Source organism: Pseudopodoces humilis, chromosome 2, assembly GCF_049639895.1.
Source record: "Pseudopodoces humilis isolate 2021_Gansu_Grassland_sample_001 chromosome 2, ASM4963989v1, whole genome shotgun sequence".
NCBI lineage: Eukaryota > Metazoa > Chordata > Aves > Passeriformes > Paridae > Pseudopodoces > Pseudopodoces humilis.
The window spans coordinates 3,160,001-3,177,720 of record NC_142201.1 but is presented as its reverse complement, the minus strand read 5'-3'; the positions used below and the strand labels follow the sequence as shown (position 1 = coordinate 3,177,720).

Genomic DNA, 17,720 nt, shown 5'->3' with positions numbered 1-17,720 from the left:
GAGAGGGGGAAGGGACAAATGAGAAGGGAGAAGGGACGGGGAGCTGGCAATTTCGTGTTGGGGGCAATCCCAAAGCTGTCGGGTTGCGTGGGCACCATCACAGCTGCGTCCCGCAGCAAAGAGCTTTCCCAGACCGCTACAAGGCGCTGGAGCTGGAGCTGGAAATTTGAGGTTACAAAAGGGGAAAGCAAGGGGAGAATAGATGCATCAGTAATTACAGCAGAGAACATATCAAAATAAGCCTTGGTTACGAACACTCTTAGCTTTGAAGGATCCAGATCATCATCTACACTGCAGGGCTCAGGGACTTTCCTGACATAAATGTGTGTCAGGACATTGCCTGATACTGATTTGCCTGACTGTACCCAGAACCTGTTGTTGCATTTCCTCCTCTTTTTCACATCACCAGTGAAAATTTCCAGGGCGCAAGGTGTAAGAAGAGGTCGAGAATACTCTGCAAAAAATATTCCTTTTCTCCTGTGTCATCCAGGATGCTTTTTTTCCCATCTGGTTGTCACCTTCTACCCCAGAGATTGCCACAATTCAGTGCCTGCCTGCACATACTTGCTAAAGGAGGTCTCTGGGCATGAGAGGTATTTGAAGAATGTTAAATGGTCACAGATTATTTTCAAATTTTAAGGGCCAAGTCTGTTTCTGCTGTGAGCAACATGAGCTCAGAAAAGCTGACCCTGTGCCAGAGGTGAAACTGGACTAGGTTTTAGAAAAACATATTTCACATGCTAAGATTGAATATAGTAATGTCTGATCGTGAAAACGCTTAAAATCATAAAACTTTATTTCCAGAATTTATTAAATAGGACTAAATACACTATTACATAGTAATAGAGTTAAAATGCTGTTGAAAGGATGTTTTTTGTCAGTATTAACCAGTATGCAAAGCTGGAAATGGAGTACTCCATGTATGGAACTGGGATCCTGAAAAACTGCACTGAAAACTTAAAATAACAGTATGGGTATTTTATTGTGGCTCACCATCTGTCATTTCTTTTTTACTTTTGAGAGGTAACAGCAACAAGCCTACTAGAAGTGGGCATCTTCAAAGTATTTTCCTGAGAAAGAACAACAACCATGAAAAAAACCCAGCGAGAAAACATTAATTATTGCCTGAAGTTATTACACAAGCTTGTTTCTCAGGAGGTTTTATATGTGACTGTAGCCTGGGAAATGACTGGCCATTTGGAATAGAATGTTTCCAAATTATTTGGGTTTTTTGTGCCCCAAAGAAGTACAACCAAAGGATGAAATGGTCCTGGGCTTCACAGCATACTGATCAGCATAGTGATGATTCCAATAATTTATCAGAGAATCACAGAATAAGCTGAGTTGGAAGGGACCTACAGGGATCTTCAAGTCCAACTCGTGGTCCTGCACAGCATCATCCACAAGAGCCACACCATGTCCTTAAAGCAGTAAATATTTGCACCACCAAATGTTCATGGTCAGATTCTGGGACAGAATTGCCAATGAACTCTCGCTCCTGCTTGGCTTCATACCCAAAACACTCACTAAGCTGCACATGGAAATGCCGTTCCCGAGGGCTTTGGGTCCTGACTCCCGTTGTGTGCAGCCTCCAAGGAAAACATGACTTCATTCTGAAGGGATTTTTCACCTTTTTCAGTTTAAGAATGTTGAGATTAACCCTGAGTTTGGAGCCCTGCTGGGTCCGGCCTGTGCACTCTGAGGGCACGTCCAGGCCGTGAGGCGCCTCCACAACCAGGGCACAGCAGGACCCACATCGCCAAATTCCCATTTAAAACCTGGTGTGGTACTGAAATATGAGGGTGGAAATACACACAGAGGCTCCTCTGCCGGGTCTGGGGTGAGGAAAGAGGGAGGGAAGAGGGAGGAAAAGGGTGAGATCCCGCTCCCAGCGTGCTGCCACCATTTCCCACAGCCACAGGGATGGAGGCCGGTGATGGTGGCCGGTGAGGCCGTGAGGGGACAGCACAGCACTGGGGTGGAAGTGGGGAGAGATTCCCAGAGAGGACACGGGACAAGGTGGGATCCTTCATCTGTGGATTCCAGGGGGACAGGGAGAACAGAGAGGGGTTAGGAGAGATCATGGGGGTGGGTGTGGGATTGTGTGTCCAGGTGGGACAGAGTTGCCTGGACATGGGGCTGGGTGTGGGATTGTGTGTCCATCAGGGACACTGATTTCCAGACTTTATTTATGTGTCAGGACACGGGGCTGGGGGTGGGATTGTGTGTCCATCAGGGACACTGATTTCCAGACTTTATTTATGTGTCAGGACACGGGGCTGGGTGTGGGATTGTGTGTCCATCAGGGACACTGATTTCCAGACTTTATTTATGTGTCAGGACACGGGGCTGGGGGTGGGATTGTGTGTCCATCAGGGACACTGATTTCCAGACTTTATTTATGTGTCAGGACACGGGGCTGGGTGTGGGATTGTGTGTCCATCAGGGACACTGATTTCCAGACTTTGTTTATGTGTCAGGACACGGGGCTGGGTGTGGGATTGTGTGTCCATCAGGGACACTGATTTCCAGACTTTATTTATGTGTCAGGACACGGGGCTGGGTGTGGGATTGTGTGTCCATCAGGGACACTGATTTCCAGACTTTATTTATGTGTCAGGACACGGGGCTGGGGCTGGGATTGTGTGTCCAGGTGGACACTGATTTCTAGACTTTATTTAAGTGCCAGTACATGGGGTTGGGTCTTGGATTGTGTGTCCCGATGGACACTGAGGGGGTGCCAGGACATTTTCATCTTTGACAGAGGCATTTGGCTCTAATTATTTGATTCCTGTACCTTTTCAACATAAATTCTCCTGTTGTTTGTCCATTCCAGCCCCCTTTTTTTTTAATTCTGTAGCAGTATCTTTCATTTCATATCTCTGTTTCTTCTGCTTCGCCTTTTTTTTTCCTGCCTTCTCCTTTTCTATTTTATTTACTTCTCCACACCTGCTCTGGATGAGCAGATTCAGGCCACACTTCTCATCAAAACAAATTAAAGCAGTAGTTTTAAGTTTAATTTTAAGTAATTTGCTTTAAAGACAATTTGCCTAGAAAGTGTTGGCAGTGCCAAATCAAATTTTAACACAAATACAGATCTGTGAACCAACCTGGGCTTTGCCTAATGCTCAAAATATGATTTCTCATCTCTTGTGGGTTATTGCACTGCCTCAGATTTAGCAGGACTGTGGCATTTCTCAGTATTCCACAAGGAAAAATTGTTCATGCAAAGGAATTAAGAGTAATGAAACTGTTTTGGTTCAGCCTAATATGTTCTGCGCAATCCTGAATTACGTTTTTTAATTTTCTTTGGGAGCTATGTAATTCCCCTCTCCCCTTTAAGAAATTTAATTTAAAATGAAATGCCAGCACAAAGCAAAAAAGCCAACAAAGGGGTTAGAAGTTTCTAAGAAAATAGTTTAATATTTTGTTAGTGAAGGGGACGTGTTAAAACCCATGTGAAATAAAACATCATTTTAACTCCCCTCAAATTTCCTTTCCACAGTTGCCATGCTCCTTTTAGACCCCCAAAATATACAACTTATCCTTCTATTGTGTAAGAATTTTTGTTTATAAATGAATTTTAAGGGAGCAAAGATGAATTTCTCCATGGTTTTGTTGTTGCTATGAGGTGAATGTGACATTGCCACTCTCAAAAGCCTCTATTAACAAATATTTTCCTGCTTTTCTATTTTTTTCCTCTTTCATGCAGAAAATAGAAGTCGAACTTTGGGTCCCGACATTTAACCTCTTTTGTGTTTTAATCTCACTTTGGGGTATGTTTAGAACCTAAATCCTTTCCACAATTGTGGCTCAAGGCAAAACTTGCCTCTCCTCACCTGAAATAGATTGGAACATAATAATAAGAAAATGGAATGGGTATCAAGCCATATCCCAAGAAATAATTTTTACCAGAACAACAACGTTTAGATAATTCTGCCAGGCGAATAAACTGATCTCTTCTTGCACTTCCCAGTCGCCTTGGCAAGGGGAAAAAAAAAGGGAAAAAAACCCCAAAAAACTGCATAACAATTATTCAGAAATACATATAAAATTACTTAGAATTATTTCTTTTATGCTAAATACATGCTTTTTACAAGCATATTAAAATAGTTTTAGGTTCTTCTCTGTCCTCTGCTTAGAGTGTTAATATGGCAGCTAAGGTGGTTTTTGTGCTGTTTTAAGGGATTAGGAATTTTGTGATCTGATTTGCTGTCTAATTCTTGAAAAATGTGATTAATGCTATTTTTATGACATGAAATGCTGTGAAATCCCAGGTAGAGCGGTGACCTCTTAGAGAAAGACACAAGTGAGCATTCTCCCAGTGATGCTTGCAAGAGCATTTTCAGTGGCTGACCCTGAAAGAGTCAGAGGACGCAAACCTTTAGAAACACCAGGAGCTGAAGAGAAGAAAACACAGAAAAAGGATAAGGCAAGAAAGGAAAGAAAGAAATGTGGACCATGTCTCCATGCCCAAGGTGATAGAAAAGGTAAATTTGTTTTCTGGTAGTATGAGACTCTTTTAAGAAATATCATTATTCCCTTTCTTTGGTTTTTTGGGGTTTTTTTTTCAGTAATTAACAAGCAGGGACAACAGTTTTTCAGTGAAAGGATATGATAAATTCTGTTTCAAACACCAGTAAAGGGAGGGAAGAGAGGGAGAGATTCCCTACTGTGTTACCCCACAATACTCAGTGATTCAAAGGGAGAATCACCTGGGATGTGGGAGCCCCTTGGCAATCCTCATTCCTCAGCTTTAACCCAAGGACCTGAAAACAGCTCTGCCACATTTTGGTTTGAGTCTGAAAAAGCCTTTCATAAGGAAAATGAGCAAAAATAATGCACAAAAGCATCAGTTTTGACCAGAAAACAGCCATTTTGTGGCCAGCTGGGTCATGGTGTATCCTATGAAATGAATTTGTGCCTCAATGGAATGAGCACAGAGAATGAATATGTAAATGTACATGGAATTTATGCCACTGTTAACAGTGAGGAATCTCTCCATGCCTGCATCTTTTACCATCTAGATTCATCTTTTCTTAAATCCTTAAATCCTACCAGGCCACAGCACAAAAATGAGTGGAAAAGCAGCAACCCTTTTTGTGCTGAGCTTCAAAATTTCATCTTGATTTACCAAAGCTACAAGATGGAAATCAATCAAAAAAAACCCAGAAGAACCACTGTCTCTGCTATAATCTCTGTTATTATATGCTGCTGTCAAGAAGTTATACTGGCATGAAAGTAACAGACCAGAAAAAATAATGACATTTTTTAGGTCATTATTTTTATTCAGCAAAAAGTCATTATTGACTTTTTCACCTGTGGTGAATAAATTATTGTATATATTGTATATATTTGTAGATGTTATCTATCAGTTGGGTAAAGTGTTTATTTTTGCTTTCCCATGACTACTGGAAATGAAATACATTTTACAGTATTTCTGACAGCTTTTGCAGAAAGGTATTTGCACTTTTTATTCAATCCTCTTAGTCCATTCTGGCAAAATAAAATAGTAAGATAATTTTGCAATACTTATTGTAGTTTTCCTGCAGTGGAATTGTGTTTTAGAAAATACTGGAATCAACAAAAATACTTGGAATGATCTGTGCTTTTATTCTGGTATTTTTTTAAGTCAGGACCTTGCCTGTTTTATTCATAAAATGTGAGGTGATCTATAAACTATAATAAACTTTTTCAGAAAATACTGCCTGAAAATGCCATGAGAGCTGTAGAGAAATTGAATATATGCCTGAAAAAGGGGAACACACTCAGATTTACAGTCTTGACTATTTTTAAATTCTAATCCTGCTTCAGGAAAAGAAAATTAGAGTAATTCAGCCAGAATCTTATCCTTAAGGAGAGGCAAATGGGAGCAACACACTGAGAAGTAGCCCATTAATATATTTTTAATTGCTTTTTAGAAACCACATAGACAACTGCACACCTGTTCTATACAATGAGCATTTAAGGTTTAAAAATGTAATTTAATTCAAAGCTGACTGGAAAGCTATAGAAATCTGGTTTGAAATCCCAGCTGCAGGGATTTTATCCATGTGCTGTTCGGGGCATGTTGGTTTTTGAGTCCTTGCAGACCTGTAAGTTACTCTGTTGTTTTTTGTTGGGTTTTTTTATTTTTTGGGGGTTTTTTTGTCATGCACCTCTTCAAGGTGTAGATTCTGATGGGCTGAATTTGGTCCATCAGATCGTGGCTATGTTAGTGTAGTGCATGATTTACAGGCAGAAAATTGATTTCCATGGGTTGAAAATTGATTTCCATTGATTTATTTCCATTTATTTCCATTGGCTGCTAGCTGTGGTCTGCTGCAGCCCCAGAAAGTCACAGAGATATAAAATATCTAATGCATTTGTCTGTGAATTATTTGAATCATACAATCCTAGAATGGCTTGTGTTGGAAGAGACCTTCAAGATCATCTTGTTCTAACCCTGCCATGGGCAGGGAACCTTCCCCTACAGCAGGCTGCTCACTGAACAACAGAGTTTTGGGACATTTTGTGAAGAAACCACAATTCTGTAGCTGGATGAGCAGTTTAGGAGTAGTAGTTCATTAGCAGCAGGAGTTTATGCGAGCAGAAAAAGACACTCAGTGATTGATTTGTCTCAATTTCTGTCTCTCAATGCCAATTTACTCCGCTCTCAATCAGCAGGATGGAAGAAATGGCCGGCTGCAAAAGCCCCGTGTTTGAACTCATCCTTTGTAACCCTGCAGAGCGGGGTGGTTTACCAGGACAGAAACGCCACGGCCCAGCGGATATCCTCAGCCAGGCTCCACAAAATCAAAGAGCTGAAGAACGAAATATTCGACATTGGAAGGAAAATCGAGGCGTCGAGCTTGGAGAACCAGGCTTTGAAAGAGCTGAACCGCCAGCACGCCAGGGCCATCGGCAGGTACAACAACGCCGAGAGCCACCTGCAAGGGCTGCTGGCAGGGCATCGCAAGGAGACCACAGAGCTCGGCAAACTCCTCAAGATGTCCCAGGAGGCGGAGAAAAACACGGCCAAGGAGCTCAAAAAAGTTGAAGCGGAGCTGAGGAGAACTAATGGTGATCTGAAGACTTTGGTTATGCTGTCAGAAGACAAAGCTCTGGCGGAGAGGGAGGAACTTAGTCACAGGTTGTCAGTCCTTAACAAAACGTTGGAAGCAAAGGATGAGAGGATACGGGTAATGCCTTCAAATTGTTGTGTTTGTGGAATGTAGGGTGGTAGAATATCCTAAACTGGGAGGGAATCACAAGGATCATCGAGCAGGAGAGATTTCAGTGCAGGAATAGTGGAAAATTTTTAGCTAGTTCCTATCACAGGAATGATTCTGATATAATCCTGTAACACTGGGTGCTGTTTAATCCAGTGTTCTCCTGAGTGCAAGGAAGTTCAGGAGGAAATAATTCACCCCCTTTTAATATCTCATGATTCTTTATTCTCACTGACCCCAGCACAAAAGAAGATAGGAACAAAATTTTACTACAAAACTGGATGAGTGAAATTTCCATGGTCCTCCAGGAATTAATTTCTGTTTCATGTGGGGTCTATTATTCATAGAAATAAATAAAGAGCCAGGAAATCTTAAGAGAAACTGTAAATATGAACAGCTGAATTCAGACCCTCTTTTAAAAACTTTCTGTTTCCAGGAGTGTGCAGCTATAAAAAGCACACAGGGTTGAGTTTCTACCTGATACTTTTAGGAACTGGAATTTTAGTACATGGCCCTGGGTTCTGAAGATAAAGAAACCAATAAATCACCAAATTTTGATTTACACTAAGCCTCCATATTCTGCCACAGTTCATAGGTCTTTGTGAATAGAAAACCTTAACATTTCTCAAATATGGTGTATTAATTAATCCATCAGAAAGATAATGCACAGCCTTATTTTTATGATTGGATGCTAAGATCTTTTCTTTTGTCTAGTGAAAATAGGTTTTAAACCTTTTCTTTTCTTACTTTGAAATTGATTTTTCAGATACTTCAGTATAGTTTCATGCATTGTTTACAATATAATTTATAATATTATTTATATGACTATAAGAAGATAATAATTGTTATTCTATATAATTATAAGCTATAATTTCCTTATATTAGCATATGTATATTTTAAATCTTTCAAGAACTTACATTTTCCAACTGTCACACTGAGTTCATCCATATGGTAAAATCTGTCACTTTTTTAAGAATCTGGAAATGCAGCTGAAGCTGAACAACAGCACCTATAGTCGCTGGCTGGCAAGTGAGAGTAAAAAACTCCTGGAAGCTACAATGATCACAAAAGACTTGCTAATGGAAATTAACATCGTTCACCAAAAAATTAAGGTATTCCAGATTTTACCCAGGTTTCTGTCTCTACAGGAAAATTCAAGTATTTATTGTTGCCTATTCCTTTTTCTTCTTTTACAATATTTGCTAGTGGAATTTGGTTTCCTGCTTGAGTCTATAATCTAAATGTCAAATTCTGACATCATGGTGGAGTCTATCTGTTAGAAGCAGTTCAATAATGAATTGAAACAGAGATTAATCTGTCAGAAATTGAACCAAAACCCACAGCAATGTGTCACCATTTTACCAGATTAGGGTCAGATATATTCATCTACTCACTTTAAATGAGCTCTCTCACAGAAACAAATCAAAATGAGCCAAATATTACAACCTGCAAAACTAGAGTTTAACAAAAAGGATCGTGGAAATGTTTCAAGAGATTGCTCAAATTCCAGTTCGGTTTTTAGGTAAATGGTTTTGGGATAAATAGGTTCAGTTCAGCACTTTTTGTAATGCTTGTAAATCAAACATTTGATTTATTTGATTTATTCCAAATGTAGGTGAACTAAATGGATTTAAACCCAAACCTGCCAGGAATGGGATGTCATATGAATTGTAATAAAAGAAACAAACAATACACATTCCAGAAAACCTGGAATCCCTTGTGGCTTTTTCATAATTGTGTTTGTAACATAATTGTGTTGTAATTAAAATACACTTTTTTATATATATTTCTCTGTCAAGGTGATCCCATTGGGGAGCTTTGTCCCCCTAAATGGAATCAAATATCTGTGGAAGACGTGTTGTTAAAGGAAGTTTTCCCAGACATTGTGAAGGGCAGGACAGGCAGTTCCTGAAGGTTCATGGAGGCTGGGATTTCTGCACAGGGATGTTGTTTATCCCTCTTCCCTGTGTAGCAGATGCAGAAGTTTCCTCCTGGTACTTGGCAGTGCTTTTTCCCTGTCAGAGTCTGATCTCCTCCAGGATGTGCAGATCTGGAGATGGGAACAATTATAGTCTCAAGAGCACTAATATAAAACTGTCCCAAAATGCAAATTATTCCAAAGTGCTGTTCTCACCTTAACACTTCTCTAAAATAGTTCTGTTTCATCTATTTTCCACACCGTTTTCTGTGCATTCAGGTCTCTGAATTTTCTATTTAGATCCACAAAATTTTCTATTGATTCAACACAAAAACCAGACATGCTTATCAAACTTATTTCTGTGCCAGAACAGAGTTGATCCTGACAAATTCATAGTTTTAGGCACCTGTCCTATTTTGGGACATTCCATTTCTAGGATAACTTATTTTCCCAAATAAATGAAGCACCTCTTTTTTCCCGCTGAAAACTGGAGTAATGAGATTGTTACTGAGGTCTGTCTTCTGTGTTTAAAGAAGATTTCATTAAGGAAAGAGGAATCTTGCTAAATAAATGTCAAAATGTGCCTCTGGAGTTCATGTCACCACCAGAGCAACAGGTTTTAAACCAACTGAGCATATGACAAGGGCACTGAGTAAATGAATTTTAAAAAATCAACAGAAAAAGAGGAAGTAAAGGCAAAAAAATATTTAGTTTGGGAAAAAGTAAATGACAAAGCCATCACGTGGGTCTAGCAAAAGGTGAAATCCCTGATGGATTTCACCCAACATAGGAAAATTAAGTAGGTAAAAAGTATTTTTTAATGCATATTAGAAGATTAATGGTGTTTATTTCTTCTTAGGAAAAGGATCGGCAACTTTACATACAGAATATTTATGCAAATCGGATGCCAAAAGCCCTGAGGGACAGAAGTGATTGGCTTCCTAATGACCAAAGTATGTCTGTAGTCATCTTCTTCTCTTGTTAAGTGACACTTCCACTGTTTTAGAACTGGGAAGTTTATTCCAAATTAAATGCCAAAGAAGTGCTTTTGTATGGGCTGAAAAGGTGAAAAGGTTTAGGAGGTTTAAAGGCTTGAATGATAGAAAATAATAATAATATAAATTAAGTTCTACCAAGGAAGAAAGAGCTCTTTGGGAAAGAATATTCCTTTCACGTGGATGTTCATAGATATTGGGGAGAAATATCTATTCTCTATTTGTATATATATAAAAATTTATTTATTTATTTATTTATTTATTTTTATTTATTTATTTATTTATTTATTTATTTATTTATTTATATATATGGACTGAATTCCATGCAGTCTTGGCTATCCAGCATTCCAAGAAAAGCTCTCTGGAGTGGGATTCAGCTGATCAAAACCGACCAGTGCTGTTTGAGGTGCCCCAGTTTTCCTCCACTACAGCCAGAATTTGGGATGGAATGACTTAAACATGGACTTCCCTGGCTGAAGCACCTCTGGAAAACACTGCTCAGATATTGCTGCTCCTAAAGTGAAGCAGAAATCAGGACTTCCTTCACGTGGGAACCAAAGAGCATTTAGCAAGCCTCTCTGCTGGAAGTGGTCCCCACAGAATTCCTCAAATCGTGGCAGAAATACAAAATCTTACTCAGTTGCTCATTTCTTTCCTCTTCATTGCCTTTGCAAACCTGTTAACTCTGCTTTAATCACCAGTGAACTATAGGGAAAATCTTGGTAATTCAAGGTGTAAAACTAAAAAAAAGACATATTCCTGGTTCTCATCCCAAGTCAGACACATTTTTTATGAAACTCTGAATTCCTGTTCTAGTTACACCACATAACTACCATTTTTTTTCCTTAAATTTTACTCACATATGGCCCTGTATTCAATAGAAATTGAATATTGCTATTTAATTATGGTACTTAAACTGCTGTTATTATTTAAATTCTTCTTTCCTTTAAGCAAGATAAGGGAGCTTAGTCGGAGAGAGACATGATAGTTTGTAATGAAAATCTTCCAAGCAAAGTTGCCCGATCCTCTGGAATTTTTAGGAAAAGGTTTCATCCTCTGCCAGTTAATGCATTTGGAAACCCATAGCTGGAATTGCTGACAATTTGTTTTCCTTTTCACTCTTGACTTGAATTTTCCTTTAGCAGATTTCTGAAGAGTTGCCTCTTCAGGTCATTATTTTCCAGTTGACGTCCACAGAAGTTTTTAGCCAGCAGGAAATTTGGAGCCGGGTTTTTTAGCGGTGCTGATAAATGGCTGGGATGAGGCTTCCTTAGGCGGTCCGAAAGCTGTGTGCACGTAACCGCAGCGGATTTTTTTGGATGGAGCGATGGATTCCAGGAGCTCCGGCTCACCTGGGGGGGCAGCGCCCCCTAGTCCCGATCCCGGGGAACGCCCCACTCATCCCGGCTGGAAAAGCTGGAGCAACTGGGAGAAAAAAGCTGGAGCAGCTTGGAAACCAATTCCTCATCATCAGAGTCAGTCCAGGCTGGTCACCAGCACCCCTTTCACCGCCCAGCTGCGAATCATTTTTATGTGTTTTCTTCTCTGATTTCTGAGCTCAAAATTGGGAATAAAGGCGGATGTGGATGTGGGTAAGATCCCGGTTTTGCTGCTCTGGTGGTAGCAACTTTCTCAGCTGCTGTACTTGAGTCAAAATTATTCCAAAAACAGAGTACAGGAACAATATACTCATCTGGTCCATCTCATATCCGTGTTTCTCTGAACGTCTCATTCAGGCATTCCCTTGGAATCTCTTCCAAAGACCACTGGTATTTCAGGCAGTGTTAAGCATTTCCCATGAGCTTGGTTCCATAAAGATGCAAATTTAGGAAACTGAACCCTGAGGCTTCATAGCACACCTTTGAAATCAACACTAGAATGGAACCAAAAATTCAGCCCATGTGGGCTCTGGGGCATAGACACACTTGTCTGACTTTACATGTTCAATCTGGACAGGACATTGTAGTACGCTTTTATATAAATTTATGCATAGATGTATGTTTAGAATGCACTGATGTACAGATGAAAAGGCTCAGAAATCCAGGTTTGTGTCCCATTTCAGCATTTATAGATTCTGCAGAGCAAATTATTTCTTTTTTTTAAAGAGCATTAGGATATGCATTATAAAAATATCTTTTAATTCTTGGTCACATACGTAGTATTGTCAGTTGTCAGAGGTATCTTTTATTTATATCAGCAACCTCATTCCAGAAATTACTGTATTGCTAATGTTTGTCCTGTTCAACAGGTCTGAGAGCAGACAGATCAGTACAAGTAGATAAAGAGAGTTTCAGAGAACTCCTGCTGTCTCAGCACCAGGATACAGAGAAAAATCCAATGCAGCTAAGAAAGGTGGGAAAGACCTGGATCCAAATCCAACCCCCTGTTTAAACTCTCAGCTAAGCTGTATCTTATTCCCTAAATTGCAGTAATGTGCCTGATCCATCATCTTGGATGTGGCTTTTGCATGAGTGTGATTACAGTACAGAAGTAATGCTATGATGTAAAGAATGTAACAGCAATAGAAATTACTAATCTTTTTATAAGTATTGCACTTATTGTGTTCTTTTAAAAGTCACTAAAGAAGCATTCCCTCTTTATTTTTACTTTTAATTGCCAATTGTAGGAGAAAAGAGGAGATAAGGGTGGAGAAGGTAAAGCAAGAGAAGTGTGCTCAGATGCCTGGGGTAGAAAAGAAAAAGAAGAAACCAAGGAAGTACCAACACCAGAAACTTCTAACAGGACACACAGAGGTAGGTTTAACATTTCTCTCAGAAATTCACCTGATCTTTGCAAATTACCAGAAGTCCTGGTAATCTTTGTGGTTCTGACAGCCCTTCACTGGCACCTGGCTGACAGGAACTAGTTGCAGATGATGAATGAAGTGTCACTGAAATCACAGAATCATCTGGATTGGGAAATACAGCTGCTGCTGGTGCTGCACTGACAGCAGAGCTGCTCTGCAGGATGTGGCATCCCCACCCTGCTCTTCTTCCCAAAGCACTTCTTGGTCAAGGTGGTAAAAATTCAGTGTTCTGTCTGTAACAGGATAATTAACAGTTGATAATCCACACTAATCAAACACTGATGTCAAAGTGATAGCTGGGAATCTTCATCACTGATGTGAATGTGTTTCCATGGGAAAGGAAAAGGACTGTGAGGGCTGGGAGCATCTCCTCATGACAGTGATCCCTGGAAGGAAATTTTATGTAAATCTCAGCCACTGTGTTTTCATGGAGAATTACACACAGGGGACTCCTCTGTAAACATCTTTATTCTGAATAAATTCTGTAGAACAGAGGAAAGAAAAAACCACTGCTGTTCCCTCATTCACATTTTTCTTTCTAGAAACATTCCTGCTATTTCCTTTAAGGCTTTTAGGGAAAAGTCTGAGTGCCACCATGCTAAACATGTCACAAATGGCAAGGGACCTCCACGTCACACATTTAGCCAGGTGGAACAGGGTCACATCCCTGTAACCTGGGATGTGGTAACTCCTGAGGTTTGTGCTCTGCCTTTTAAGCCTGCAGCCTTTCCAGAGCCCCCCAGTCAACATCTGTCCTTAAAATGCCCTTTTAAAGCTGGCAGAAAACACAGGGCTTACAATGCTCCCTGTGAACCTCTGAAGAGTCTGTGAAATCTGAATTTCTCTCATTGATATTGGACTTTTATTCAAGCCTTACATGGCTTTTTTAGTTCCTGCAACTTCTTATTTCTCCTTTAAGCTTGGATTCTGTCTCATTTTGGGGGTATTCTGTGAGTCTCTGCAGAGCTCAGGACCCATTACAAGTCATTCCCTGCACGGATAAAATGCATTTCTGTACACACGTTCCTTTTCCTACCGAAAAGTGGAGCCCCCTCATTTCCAGGTGAGGGAGTTGCTGTACATTCTGCTCCACACAAGCAATCTGCTGTGAATTAAGGGAAAGGAAATCCTGCATATCTTTACATTCCACTTAAAAGCCAGAAAATGACTAAAGTTCAGATCTCACCTGGTTTCTCTGTTGCATTGTACATGACTTTTCTGGCACTGTATTTAGCCATTACTGTACATAATGGCAGTTAAATCCATTTAATTAAATTCAACACCATGAAAAAACTAAAAACAAAGATATTAACCTGGATTCAGTGGCATAATTATGTTGTTTAAATCTTGCCCCATACTGTTGTATTTAGATCATATTTGAAATACCATCAATAATAGGAACCAAAGCAGTGAAATAAGGATGTGGTACTTGCTCTTTTTAAAGCTTCATGTTCTCCATGTTCTTTAACTCCACAATATTTCAGGGGGAAAAATACTGATGGAAAAAGGCAATTTTTCAGAATTTATTAAAGAAATGGAAAAAGAGACAGAGTTTCTTAAACAGAAGTTGAAAAGTCTGATGAAATCTGAACAAAATCCTCAAAGAGACGGAGCAAAGGAGAACAATCAAGAGGGAGAGGCAGTGGAAGAAGTTGAAAAAGAAGAGAAGAAACCATATGAGCAGCAAAAGAAGAAAGCCAGGAGTGAAGAAGCAATTCCAAGCAAAGACTTTGCTAGGCTGAAAAAAATCTACCTCTCCTCAGAAGGTGTTGAGAGTTTGCATCAGGGGCTCCACACCTCAGGTGCCAAATGCAAAGCAGGCAGCCAGAGCCAGGCAGGCCAGAGCTGCAGGGACACTGCTGAGTCCAGGGGGAAAATCTCCTTTGGGGCTTATGAACCTTCTTTTGGGCAAATCCCCCTGGCCAGGCAGGGTGGCAGATGTGGAGTGGAAGAAACAGCTGAGGAAGGAGGTTTTTGGGGAGGGCTGTTTGCAAGGAGACAGCCCCTCGAGTTCCAGCAGCAGCAGAGTGAAGGCAGGCAAGTGAGGGGTGCGAGGCAAATCCCAAACTCCAGGACAGGGTTCAGCTCTCCTTGTTAAAACCAGCTCCGGAGAATGTACAATGATTTCTGGTAGTTAAGTACATCAGCTTACCTTTAGAGAGTTTATACATTCAGATTGTTAAAAAACAAATGTTTTACTGAAATGTTTATTAAATCTTACAAGCACTGGCTCCATGATTTTTTCCAAAACAATCAAATCGTCACAAAAAAACATTCTGTGCTCGGTGTGTATCCACAAAAATGTGTTGTGTTGAGAATTCCTTATTGTTTTTACCTGTTACCAGGTAAAAGTTAGTCCATGTTTAGGAACTTCCAGGTTTTTGCATTCCCAAGGAGCTGGAATTTGGAAGCTGGGTTGTTGTCAGTTCCCTGACACGAGAACCTGCTTTTCTAAGGTTCACTGCTGGGTGAGGACCAACAATGCAATAAAAAACCCACTTTTTTAGTTCCTTCACTCCCCAAACAGCTTCCAGAAGTCACAGATAATAAAAATAATTTGCTCCTACATTGTTTTCACAAGCATTAGAAACCTCTAAAGCTTCATTCTTTCCCACTGTTGGAACTTATCAAAGCGGTTTGCCTGGTAACTTCCCCAGCTGACATCCAGAGATGAATGTGCAAGAGGAAAGCATTGTTTTGGAGAAGTCAGGCATAGCCAGTCCCCAAAAAGCCTCTAAAAATCCTTGTTTAAGGTTATGTAAGCGAGGGGAGGAGGATTGTGTTTTGTTCCTCACAGTAATTCATTAAATACTTGCTAAATTCATGTGAAGTTTGGAAAAATTAGAGGCATTCTGTTAATTTTTAAAGGCAGTAGCACTTTTAAAAATGTCAGAGATTACACCACAAAAGCTTTTAAAGATGACAAAGACATTCAGACCTGAACCTGCTTGCAGCAACATTTCAAAGGTTTAGAAAAATGGTTAAAAAAATAAATTAGTCCAGTTGATTCAAACAGTATTTTCTTATGCACAAACATGGGGGGGTGTTGTTTTGGCTTGGATTTTGGTGCCTTTGGGGTTGGATTTTGCCATTTTGGCTTTGTTTGTTTGGAGGTTTTGTGGATTGTTTAGGAAAACTGCAGTTAACATTAAAAAAGAGATGAGAAAACCTAAGATGGGTTGAAAAGCTTTATTTCCTTAATAAAATCACAATTATACATAACATTCAATCACATTTTTACCTTGATATTTATTTTCATGTTGGCTAAATACAATTCCTAATATAAAATCCCAATTTTTAAATTAACATTAAAAAAACAAACAAAAATATTTAATCTATATATATATATACACAACAGAACCTCACCTTTTGAACTGGTTTTCAAAGGCAGTGCCAATTTTGGAGGGTCCTGGCCCCTTCCTTCCTGCAGGGAGGAAAAGGCCCTGGAATGGCAGAACAGATCATTCCTCTGTGGGAATTCCAGAGTGGGAAGCTAAATCAGCATCCCCTCTGCAGGAACAGCACTGTCTTCTGCATCACTGACAGCAGCCTGTGTTTGGCAGCTGAAGAAACCTCTTAAAGAGATAAAATCTTGATTAAACACATCTATTTTTTTTTAGGACAGCTCAAGAATATTCCAATTTTAAGGTAAAAAAAAATCACAAAGAAATTCTCTTTTGTCCCAAGCCAAGCAAACCACCTCCCTCTGCCCTCTGCACCACTCAACATGATCCCACCTCAGGGTGAAACTACCACATTTTACAGCAAAGAAACAGCCAGGCTCCCAAATTAATTCCTAAAGCCAGCACATTTCCAATTTAAAATCACAAATCCAACACTTTTAGATGTTGGTGACAACAGGCCACAGCAAAACCTTATGGCTCTGCCACAAATAAACCCAAAATGAGGTTTTATAACCAGCAATGCTGTCCTTTCCAAACTGAAAGGCAAACTCTGGGAAGAGAAATCAAAAGGACCGACTGATATCCAAATGGAATAACAAGGATTGCCCCAGACCTTGTCTCATGAAAGATAACTGTCCCTTTTTTTTTAAAATTAATTTAAAACAGTGATAATGCGAATGCAGTTGAGGAGTCCAGGGACTGCTGGGATTCCTTCAGCTGAAGGGGTGCAGCATGATAGCCACTACTTTATTGCAGACCACGAGCCAGCAGGTAATTCCCACACCTCCTGGAAAAGAGGGAGAAACCACGATTCAAGTTGTTGGATCAGTAACTCAGAGGAACCTGTGCAGCTGAAAACAACCTTGGAAGTGTAAAATATGAAACCCAAAATTCATGAGGCCAACAGGAACAAAACTCTTTATATACAAAAGGGAAATACAAGAGATGGGGTGATAGATCAATGGTGGTCCCAAAAAATTCTGGGTTGTCGGGAAAAGAGCACCAAATACACAAATATGAGCTGAAGTGTGGTGAGGGCACCCCACAGCTAAAACCATCTGCCACAGACCCAAGAGAAAATATCTGAAGTTTAAGGCCTGGCAAGTCACAGAATGCTTTGCTTGAACCTAAATTCAGAATTTGAGAGAGGTAAAAAGTAAATTCCTCTGAAGTTGAAATCAGTTGTTTTGTAAGTACATAACTATTCATAGCACACCTGTGAGGAAAACTCCCTTTTGGGTGATTTTTTGGTTTTCTAATTTAAATCTTCCCCAGGGTCTATTCAATACAGATGAGGACAATGCTCTATTTGGGTGGAAATAAAAATGACAAAATTCCGTGATCAGTTCAAGAAGCCAGAACTGAACACACACAGAAGAGCTGCT

The 17,720-nt window shown here is 39.9% G+C and overlaps 2 protein-coding genes across 2 annotated transcripts in view; one reads left to right on the top strand and one right to left on the bottom strand.

Moving 5' to 3' along the window:
* Window positions 1-1,936: 1,936 nt before the first annotated feature.
* Window positions 1,937-15,029, top strand: LCA5L (lebercilin LCA5 like). Its single transcript, XM_088068252.1, has 8 exons — window positions 1,937-1,954; window positions 4,298-4,478; window positions 6,667-7,181; window positions 8,187-8,324; window positions 9,990-10,083; window positions 12,374-12,477; window positions 12,752-12,878; window positions 14,416-15,029. The coding sequence occupies exons 1-8, from the start codon at window positions 1,937-1,939 to the stop codon at window positions 15,027-15,029; spliced, it is 1,791 nt and encodes a 596-aa protein (XP_087924378.1).
* Window positions 15,030-16,106: 1,077 nt separating this feature from the next.
* GET1 (guided entry of tail-anchored proteins factor 1) overlaps window positions 16,107-17,720 on the bottom strand; it is a 6,941-nt gene continuing 5,327 nt past the window's right edge. Inside the window, exon 5 of the mRNA XM_005526550.3 lies at window positions 16,107-17,122. Coding sequence (XP_005526607.2) covers window positions 17,049-17,122 — 74 coding nt within the window. The 3' untranslated portion in view covers window positions 16,107-17,048. The remainder of the gene's footprint in view (window positions 17,123-17,720) is intronic.